Source organism: Condylostylus longicornis, unplaced genomic scaffold (assembly GCF_029603195.1).
Source record: "Condylostylus longicornis isolate FDR11 unplaced genomic scaffold, ASM2960319v2 ptg000157l, whole genome shotgun sequence".
NCBI lineage: Eukaryota > Metazoa > Arthropoda > Insecta > Diptera > Dolichopodidae > Condylostylus > Condylostylus longicornis.
In genome coordinates, this window is record NW_026578125.1 from 618,953 (window position 1) to 630,580 (window position 11,628).

At 32.3% G+C, this 11,628-nt stretch overlaps 1 protein-coding gene across 1 annotated transcript; it reads left to right on the forward strand.

Moving 5' to 3' along the window:
- The first annotated feature begins 9,686 nt into the window (after nucleotides 1-9,686).
- Nucleotides 9,687-11,136, forward strand: LOC129616014 (craniofacial development protein 2-like). Its single transcript, XM_055531434.1, has 2 exons — nucleotides 9,687-11,081; nucleotides 11,125-11,136. The coding sequence occupies exons 1-2, from the start codon at nucleotides 9,687-9,689 to the stop codon at nucleotides 11,134-11,136; spliced, it is 1,407 nt and encodes a 468-aa protein (XP_055387409.1).
- The last annotated feature ends 492 nt before the right edge of the window (nucleotides 11,137-11,628 follow it).

The following is an 11,628-nucleotide window of genomic DNA, read 5'->3' on the forward strand; positions in this document are numbered from 1 at the left end:
GCATCAACAGAAAAGAAAAACAAAGATGCGGAAGTTATTGTATATGAAACCGACGGGGAAGAACCGGCTAGAGAAACTGACTGGATCCTTAAACAGAATAATGCAAAGAAGCGAATAATGAAAAAGTCTCCTGAAATAAATTCAGAGAGGACAGTTAAAAAAAATAATGAAACCAGCCCTAAAATGAAGGCTGACAATCCAAAAACGCACAAGCCTCCTCCGGTTATATTAAGCAACATTAAAAACTACTCCCACATAGTTAAGATGTTAAAAGAAGAAAGAATTAACGTTAGGGTCAATATGATGATAATAACCAATTAAAAATAAATGTTGAAAATGAAAATAAATACAGATTACTAACAAAAGCTATAAATAAGGCTAGAATGGAGTGGCACACGTTTGAGAATAAACTGACGAGGCTAGTTAAAGTTATGGCTAGAAATCTCCATCTATCGTGTGAACCAGAGAATATAAAAAGAGAGCTCATTAGCAAAGGCTTTAAATGTCTAGATGTTGTAAATAAAATCAAAAGGAAGAAGGTAAATGGAAAATATATTTCAATAAAACTTCCACTCCTTATGTTATCTTTTGACCGTTCGGAAGAGATAACCAAAATCTATAAAATAGAATACTTACACCACATGAGAGTAAAAATTGAAGCTCTTAGAAGCAGCAAATCAATTCCGCAATGCAAGAGATGCCAGAGATTTGGACACACACAAAAGTTTTGCCAAAGAGAGGTTAGATGTGTAAAATGTGTTGGTAATCGTATGACAGCAGAGTGCAACAAGAAGGATAATTTTCAGCCCAAATGTGCGAACTGCAATGAGGCACACCCTGCTAGTTATCGAGGTTATTTGGCTTCAAAAGAATTTCAAAAAAGAAGAATAAAAAATAATAAAACCAAACAAAACCAAGTTAAATTTAATGAGCACAGAGCACTAAAATAGCCAGAATAACGACAACGATACCTAGTAAGGTGTTAAAGGGAGTATCGTATTCACAAGCGCTTCAAAGCAAAACAGAATATAAGAAAAAGAAGGAACCTGAGAACAAAACCCCACAAATAAAAAGAACTTTCGCAGACATTATGCATATGATGCATAGTAAGTTGATAAGAATTGACCAGATCTCCAAAAGATTATTAAAAATAGGAAAAATAGGGACACCAAAGAAATTAAGAAAAGATGTACGTAAATGAGGTACGTATAGTAACTTGGAATGCTAATGGTGTTGTTAATAAGAGACAAGAATTGGACATTTTTCTCAAAACGAGAAATATAGTTATTTTTTTGCTGTTGGAGGCTCATTTGACATATTATTATAACATGTCAAACGAGCCTCCGATGGCAGGTATGTCAGAGGCATATTTGACGGGCCTGAAAATAAAAGGCTATGATTGCTATAAACCGGTACACCCCAGCAATCAGCCAAGAGTAGGTAGTGCAATACTAATAAAAGAAAGTATAGAACATAATGAACAATTGAAGATAGAACAGTTAAAATTCAGCTTATATCGATAAAAATTAAATCGACTAAATAGGACTTTAGTGTTGGTGCTGAGTACTGTCCACCAAAATGCAGCATTAAGAAAAATACTTTTAAAGATCTCCTGTACAAACATGGACACAGATATCTAATAGGAGGTGACTATAATGCCAAGCATACAGATTGGGGTTCTAGAATCACCTCAACTAGAGGAAGAGAGCTAAGAAAAGCTATTCAAGAACTAAGTTGTTACTATCACTCCACTGGCACTCCTACTTATTGGCCTACTAACACTAGCAAGATTCCTGATGTTGTTGACTTTTTTATAACCAAAAAAATATCAGAAAACCTTCTAAGCTTTGAAGATAATTATGATTTTAGTTCAGATCACTCTGCTATCATATTAAAACTAAGTGAAAAAATAACTAAAACATTATTTAAACCCAGTTTAAAAAATAACACTACAGATTGGGCGAGTTTTAAATACGAAATAATAAACAATATTGAAGTAAATATTAATATACAATCAAGAGAACAATTAGGTCTTGAGTTAGAAGGATTTATTAAAATCATATAAAAAACTACATGGAACAATACAAAAATGTCAAAGTACAAACCGACAGCAAATAGTTGTCCTTAAGAACAAACTAATTTAGTAGATAAAAACAGAAGGACCAAAGGTAGATTGCAACGTTCGCGTCACACTGATGATAAAACTGCTTTAAACAGACTTTCCTAGGTGTTTAAAAGAAAAATCCAAGAACTTAAATCGGCAACATACGAAAATTATATAAAGAATTTGTCAGCTACGAAGAAAACGAATTATTTCTTATGGAAAGAAATAATGATGAAGGCAAATAGCAGTTGGGCGAGGAGCAATATAGAGGAACCCGAATTGTTTGCTGATCACTTAGTGACGGGAATATGCTGGTCTAGTGGTGTAAATACGCTTTATATTGAATGAATATAAAGCATATTCACACCAAACGGAATAACGTCAGATGTAAGTTTGGTAGAATCTATCGCAAATGAAGCAGGCAACATAGCTCCACTTACTCAATTAGAAATTGTGGAAGAGATAAGATCCCTGAAGTTGAAAAATCGCTAGGTTTTGATCTCATTACTGCGGAAGTACTGAGAGAGCTACCAAACGAGGCATTGGAACATCTGACGAAAATCATGAATGCAGCTTTGGATTTTTGATTTGCTATGGATTTTCCCTGTGCTTGGAAAGTGGCGGAGGTAATTGTGGTGCTCAAAACCGGGAAATCCTTAAAGAAAACAAAGTCTTACAGGCCCATCACTGTTACTAACGATGTTTGAGCTTTTTGAAAATCTGCTATTAAGGAGGTTGAAGCCAATAATAGAAAAGAGGGGTCTAATACCAAACCATCAATTTGGTTTTAAAAGAAATAATTCTACAATAGACCAGGTTCATACAATAACAAATATTATAGAAAAAGCCTGGCAAATAAGGAAATCTGCTCTTCTATATTTTTGGACGTAGCACAGATATTCGACAAGTTATGGCACAAGGGCCTTATATTTAAGCTTTGACAAATGTTACCATCGCCACTTGTAGTAATTTTGAAATCTTACTTAGCTGACAGAATTAAACAAGACGCAGAACACTCCACGCTAAGGAAAATAAGAGCAGATGTGCCTCAAGGCAGTATATTGGGCCCAACGTTGTACCTGCTTTACGCGAGTGATTTGCCACAAATAGAAACGGTTACGGTGGCCACTTTTGTTGACGATACTGCAATATTCGTAGTAGGAGCGAACATTGACGATTCGACAAAAAAATTACAGGAGGGAAGTAACAAAATTGGAAAATTGAAGGGATTGGAAAATGAAGTTGAATGAAGCAAAATCTGTTCACATAAATTTCAGCAATCGGAAAGTAGTGAATCCACCACAAATTGACTTAAATAGAATGAACGTAGCAATCCATAACTCAGCAAAATACATAGGAATGACTTTAGATGTTAAGCTAAGGTGGAAAGAGCATATAAAAAAGGAACACATAAAATTAGAAAATAAATATAGAGAAAATTATTCGCTAATGTAAGTCCAATTCGGCAATTGAAAATAAGATATTAATTTATAGCCAAATCATTAAACCAATATGGCTATATGGCATTCAACTGTGGGGTTGTTCCAAGAAGTGTCACATTAACAAAATTCAAACCTTCCAGAATAAAGTTCTACGGGGCATAGTAAATGCGCCATGGTAACAGTGATATCCACAGGGACTTAGGAATTCCTTTGGTTATAGATGAAACTAGGAGTTGTGCTATAAGTGCATAGGCTTTAAATTGCATACAATTTGCAAATAACGTGCTGGGAAATCTTAAATTCCTTTAAGATATAAACACCTATCATTATATAAAAATATATTACAGCGATTTTAATCGCAACTTAATTTTGCTTTTTGTATCGGATTCAGTAACATATATGGTAAAAGCAGGTGCTACGATCAAAGTTTTTTACCAGAAATTTTTTTTATAAAGATATTTGACATATAGAACGGGCTAAGCCCGTTGTATGTAAAATTTCCCTATATTTTATTTATCAATCTACCTTTTCCACCTTTATTTATGTCCCCCAACGTGTTATTTATTATAACACGCTGGGGGACATGGTTATTTTGAAAAAATTTAAAATGTGTTGTGCCACTTATCAGGAGAAGATTCTGCTGCCATTGCAACAGCCAAATCATGTTTTCAAATTTAGAGTTTATAAATATATTTAAAAATAATTTTGTATTTCTGTGCGCAAATTTCAGTTTTCTTAACACTTCAATCACTCGCTTGGAAACTTCTGGGTTATCTTTTCATGCTCAGATAGAGATTATTGAAGATGCTGTTGAAAAAATAAATAATGTAAATGGATCACATGCAGTTTCAGTTAAAGTTAAAACCCCCGATAGAAAAAATAGAGATTTCAATATTTTAAAAATTGTTGCAAATGTTATTGCTGGGAATACAGCATCCAGTGACTTCAACTGATGTTGAAAGATCGTTAAATTTTTTTTAATTTTAATTTATATTTTCGATTCGTGACACTTTTGGATTTTTATAACTCTGAATTTTAGGTTTTCTTTGTTATTTTTGAGTTAAATTTTGTTATATTGTATCTTTATTTTTATTGGTATAATTTTTTAAGTTTATTAGAACCTTTTTTAGGGATCTTTTTTTTCAGTTTAAAGCGACCTATTTAGGCTCGTAAAAGCAGTTTTTAGCACTTAAAAATCCGTTCCCTAATAATAATATATATAAACTAATATCTTTCCCACTCCCACACACAAAATTCTCCGATTTGTTGCCTTCGCTCCTGTTGTTTTTTTAAATTACATTGATCGTGTTCGTGTCATATTTCTTATTATTTTTTCTTTTTTTTTTCAAGTAAAAAAGTGTTTAATATTTCAAAAAATTTCACGATATTATACACTCTTTCTTTTGAAATATAACTTCGGCATTTTACCAGCTTTATAGTTAGAATAAATTAATTTTGTTATTTCTTCAAAGAAAACAGCCATTTCGATTAAAAAAAAAACCATATAAAACAAGGTTATGCTTTCAAGTATCTATTTTAGCATTCTGACTTGTTAGATATAAAGACATTAGATATACCTTGCTTTTAAATCAAAAATTATCTCTTTAACTCAGTACTCTTCTGATTAAAAGACAGAAAAAGTCGGACGCTTTAAAATTTTCGTTAAATGCGTTAAATTTCGTTAAACATTTCTGTATTTCCAGTTTTTCTGCAACGTTATTAGGTATTGGGTGTCTTTTTGCTGGGAAAAAATCAGCCCATATCGCACGCCCCACTTTCACTTTCTTATTTATTGGTATAGGTAGATATTAAGCATCTTTTTAACTCATATATTAAAAATGTCGTGTTTTTTAAATTTTCTGAGAGCCTGGTACTAAGTATATTGCTGTTATTTGTATGCTGAAAAACAACAGAAAAATAGATTTAAATGTTGTTCTTTTTTCTTATGGAAGCAGCAGATTTCATAACATAAAATATAAACCTATAAAAAAAGGAAAATTATGAAACATTTAAAAACACATAATTATTTTTATTGTAATTGAAATTTATTTCGACCATAACTCATATCTGAAAAAATTAAAAAAAAACCTAAAAAAACCTAAAATAAAAAAAATACCTGAAAGTTGAAATAAAATATAAATCTTTCATTTTACTTATTTTTATTTTCATTTGTCATTTTTAAACAAAAAAAATTAAATTCCTTAAATACTTAAATAATTAAAATTATTTATATTTTTGACAATTTTAAATTTTTATTATCTGTTGTTTTTATGATGAATTTCCCTGAATTCACCAAATGAAGGTAATTTTTATTTAATTTAAAAATCCTGACGTAATTGTCAGGCATGAAAATGTAATCATTTTGGGTGACAAACACCCAATACGGTTTTTTTGTATTTCAACTCAATTTTTCTTCTATGCCTTTTAAGGCATAGTTTTCATTTCGGTCCATTTGTTGAACCGTTAAGTATTTTTTAACAACCGCTTGACTGTTGTATGAAAAATACGTATGAGATCCATATCTGGATCCTCCTTTTCTTTTTGGGCCTGAGATTCATCAAACCCAATTGAAAAACAATCCAAAATTTGGATGCTGTCTTGTTGTTGTTGTTGATGATATTTTTGCTGTTGCTGTTGTTGTCGCGGTTGTTGTTGTTGATGATATTGTTGCTGTTGCTGTTGTTGTTGATTCAGCTCTGCCTTTTGATGACTCACCCTTTTCCGTTTTGGGGCAGTCATCAAAATATTTTTAATGGATTCTAAGTCTAAGGTTTAATTAACTGAAATATGATTTTACTACAATGTAACAATTAGTTGCTTTTATTACTAATATAATAAATTTGAAACCCTTTACAGCCAGTATACTTTCGTATTTTCGAATAAAAACATGGCGCGCAAATTTATTTTAAAAAAATTTCTACAATCTTTTCGAGAAAAATTTAAAGGCGTATACCATCGAAAGTGAAAACATATCCGTCATAAAACGGTTCAATATTCAAGGTCGCGTAATAAAATTTAAAGTTAAAGCAGCACCATCACAGCTAGAGCCAATTGATTGGTTCAAAAACGCAATTGAACAAGTTTTGAAATACATTCTTGAAGGGGTTGACCCCACAGATCAAATAGGATTGACATTTTGCGATGAAAGTTTTCAATACAGAGGACCGAGATGGGTGAAATTCCAGGAGGCGAGAGAGCTTAAATTTGAAGACGTGTGGAACATCATATCAAATATTTTTCAGAGTAACTCTGAAGATTTAAGCTTTGATAAATTTTGTATAACAGCAACATGTGTTAAATTACCACAAGGAACCGGTAAAACTTTAAACTACACAAATTTTGATGACGAATGCAAACACCGTAGAGGAGTTATTACAATTTCAAACAGAGATAATTTATGCTTGCCTCGAGCTTTAATTGTAGCGATTCATCAAGTCGAAAAATCTGTAGATTATATCTAATTATAAAATAATAGTATGTAAATATGGTACTAAAGGAAAAGATGTAATATTTCAAGGATTAGGAACAGGGAAAAAATTAAATCTTTTATTTCACAAAAACCATTACAACATGATAACGTCACTTACAGCAGCATTCAGTTGTATATATTATTGTGAAGATTGTCATGTAGCGTATAATAACAAAAATGGACATAGATGTACTGGATCATGTCCGTGTTGTCAAAAATCACGTGATAAAAATTTGAAAAACATTATGTGTAATAATTGTAACAGAAAATTTAATGGTCAAGAATGTTTTGATAACCACAAAAGTTCTAGTTCAACTACAATAAGTATTTGAGAACTAATACATAAATGTTTCAAATGTTTAACGGTCTACAAAAAAGATAGACAACACATTTGTGGTGAATATTTTTATAAAATATGCAATAAGTACGTGGAAAGTAACCATTTATGTTATACTCGTATCCAACCAAATAAAAATCAACCCAATTTAAAAAATTTTTTGTTCATTTTTTATGATTTAGAAACAAAACAAGAAAAGATTTTTGAAGAAAAACTTGTAAAAAATAATAAAACAGTCATTAAACAACATGAAACAATTTTATGTGTTTTTGAGCAAAGGTGCGATCAATGTATTGATATTGTATCTTTATATTTATGCGCAAATTGCAAAATTAGAAAAATAATTGAAAAAGGAAATATTATAGAAACTTTTCTTAACTACATATTGGAAATGAGAAAAAAATTTAAAAATATTATAGTAATTGCACACAATGGACAAGCTTTCGATCATCAGTTCATTTTGAATTTTATTTTAGAAAAAACATCCTTGCAAACTGATAATGAGGGGTACAAAAGTAATAATGATGTTATTGGGAAATATAAAATTTATAGATTCGTTAAATTATTTTCCAATGGCTTTATTAAATTACCAAAAGCTTTTGATCTACAATTTAATATGAAGAAAGGGTATTTTCCGCATCTTTTTAACACAGCGAAAAATGAAAATTATATTGGGCAATTACCCTCTGTAGAATATTACAATCCAAACGACATGAAAGTAGATGAGCGTGAAACCTTCTTAAAATGGTATGAAGAAAATAAAAATAAAATGTTTAACATTAAAAAAGAAATTATTGAATACTGTGTCAATGACGTTACCATTTTAACACAATCTTGTTTAAAATTCAGAGAAATGTTCTTGAAGCAGTGTAATGTTGAACCATTTCTAGAAGCAACAACAATTGCATCTGCATGCAATCTTGCATTAAGAAGAAATTTTTTAAAAGAGGACACAATTAGTTTAATTCCTAAACATGGATACAGAAACTCAGACAATCAATCAAAAGTGGCTATTCAATGGTTAGTATGGGAAGAAGAAAAAAGAAATATAAACATCAGACATACAGCAAAACAGAAAGAATCATTTGTTAACGGTGTAAAAGTGGACGGTTTTTGTTCAAAAACTAATCAAGTTTTTGAATTTTACAGTTGTTATTATCATGGACACCCTACTTGTATACCACATAACCGAAATAACAGTTTGCAAGACGATTCAAATGATACAATGAACACGAGGTATGAAAGAACTATTAAAAAAGCTGAAAGATTATGAAAACTAGGTTACGATGTTATTGAAATGTGGCAATGTGAATTTAATTCATTAATTAGTAAAGAAGAAGCAAGTTATTTAAAAAATCATCCGTTAGTGCAACATGCACCATTGAAACCTCGAGATGCTTTTTATGGAGGACGAACAGGAAATGTCTACAACTATTATAAATGTAAAGAGGAAGAAAAAATAAAATATATAGACATTTGCTCGTTATATCCTTGGGTTTGCAAGTACGGAAAATTTCCTATTGGCCACCCGCAAATTTATGTCGGGGAAAGTATTTGTTCTACTCTAAAACTAAATAACATGGACGGAATTCTTAAATGTAAAATTTTACCACCAACGAACTTACTACATCCCGTTCTCCCACTAAAACAAAACAACAAGCTAATGTTTTCATTATGTCGAAGTTATAGTGAAGAAAAATTCCTTGAGAATGTTGTCCACATTCAGATGAGGAAAGAGCTTTAATAGGAACATTGGTAATTGACGAAGTTGTAAAAGCTATTCAAAAAGGTTATAAAATGTTAGGGGGGGAAACGGGATAGTATGCGATATCACAGCTTATAGGTTCCAGCTATATATAAGCCTAGCCTCTACTATTCAACGCCAAGTTTTACCTTCACGAGGTCCCTCCTGTTAAGCTGAGCAACTCATCGAAAGATCAGGTAACCAATCCTGGTGGTGTAGGTGAGTCGGCGAACAAACAAAACTGGCGGCTTCTGTTTAACTTTAGAGTTCAGAAGTTATTCAACGTAGCGTCTGTCCTACATTAGGCGGCTACAAACAGCGTCTGTTCCCTGAAAGGGCGGCTGAATTAAAAAGAAAGAAAACTACCAAAAACTCTTCAGAAGGCAACGGGAAACCACTGAAGTATTCATCCCTAGAAAACTCACATGGAAATAGCAAACAACACACGGCCCTCAGTCTCCGGCATAAAGAGGGTGCTAAGAATCCCCGGAGGTAAAACCCAAAACAAAGCAAAACAATATCTAAGGATCGGTACCTGGAATGTACGTAGTCTCTTTGAAGCTGGTAAGCTTGCAAACACCATCCAAGAAATGAAAAGACTGCAAATAGATATACTTGGAATTAGCGAGACCTTCTGGCCGAATTCTGGTCAATGCCAAAATGAAGGAGCTAAAATATTCTATTCAGGTAACGATGACAAGCGACATAGGAAAGGAGTAGGAATAATTGTTTCAAAAAATTTCTCAAATTCTGTATCAGATTTCATACCTTACTCTGACAGAACAATGCTCTTAAGATTTGATACGAAACCAATAAAGCTAAATGTTATTCAAGCTTATGCTCCAACAGCTGACGCAAGTGAAGAAGAAATTGAGGCATTTTATGCAGAAATCACCGATTTGCTTAAAATCACAAAACCACACGAACTCAATATAATAATGGGCGATTTTAATGCAAAAATTGGGAGAGGAGAAAGTAACGAGGTCATCAGAAAATTTGGTCTTGGAACTAGAAACGATAGGGGTGACAGATTGGTTCAATTCTGCCAAGAAATCAAATTCAAAGTTACCAACACATGGTTCCACCTACCGCCTAGACGACTGTATACTTGGGCCTCTCCTCAAGACAATGATATGCATATTGTTAGAAATCAAATCGACTTCATTTTGATCAATAAAAGATTTAGCACATCAGTCAGTAAAGTTAGCACTTATCCCGGAGCAGATGTACCGTCCGATCATAATTTACTCCTTGCGAAAATTAAAATAAAACTAGCATCAATTCGCAGATCACAACGTTCTTTTAAGTTAGATCTGGACAAACTTAATATTGATGAGGTAAGGAGTAACATATCGAAGGAGATAAATGACCAACTTCGTTCATTGCAAACTAATAACGCAACACCTTCTTGGCAGCAAACAACATCTATATTAAAAAGTGTTGCAAGAAATAAACTAGGAACGAAAAAGTTCAAAGCAAAACAAAAATGGATAACAGATGAAATCTTAAATCTCATGAAAGAAAGACGAAGATACCGAAACAACAATCGAATACAATATAATCGCTTACATAATTTAATAAGATCTAAAATTAGAAAAGCGAAAGCTGATTGGCTCGATCGTGAATGCTCTGAGATTGAAAGACTGCAACATCTCCACGATGATTTTGGGGTACACAAAAAGATCAAACTTGCTTCTAGGATCCACCGTAAAAAAGCACCATCAATGTTGATTGATAATCAAGATCAAGTCATCACAGAGCCAGAAGACAAGAAAAATACTTGGAAAAATTATATAAATCAGTTATTCTCAGATACAAGATCAAACTCTACTCGTAATTCAACGATTCAATTATCTGGCCCACCAATTACAAAAGCTGAAATACTTAAAGCCATTAGCTCATCTAAAGACAACAAAGCAGTAGGCCCTGATGAATTGCCAGCTGAAATAATAAAGATAATTGACGAAGATAACATCAATATTCTCGTAAAAATATTCAACAACATTTACGATAGTGGGGTTTTCCCAGAGGACTGGTTGAAATCTACATTCATAGCTTTACCTAAAAAAACTAACGCTAAAAGATGCAACGAGTACAGATTGATCAGCCTAATGAATCATGCTCTAAAAATATTTTTAAAAATAATTCATGGTCGAATATACAAAAAATGTGAATCTGAAATGGGAGGTTCTCAATTTGGATTCAAAGAAGCAATGGGAACACGTGAGGCTTTGTTTTGTATTCAGAATTTAGTACAGAATTGTAAAGATGTGCAAAAAGACGTTTTTATATGCTTTATTGACTATGAAAAGGCGTTCGATAGAGTGCAACACGACAAATTGATGAACATTCTTGAAAATATGAACCTTGATGAAAAAGATATACAATGTATCAAAAACCTTTATTGGAAGCAAACTGCAGAGATCCGAGTAGACAACATTACAGCAGATAATTTAGCAATCAATAGAGGTGTTCGACAAGGATGTATACTATCACCACTGTTGTTCAATCTGTATTCAGAAAATATTTTTA

Excerpts from the sequence above, each read along its gene's own strand:
- LOC129616014 (XM_055531434.1), top strand. The coding sequence starts at position 9,687 with ATGAAAAGACTGCAAATAGATATACTTGGAATTAGCGAGACCTTCTGG.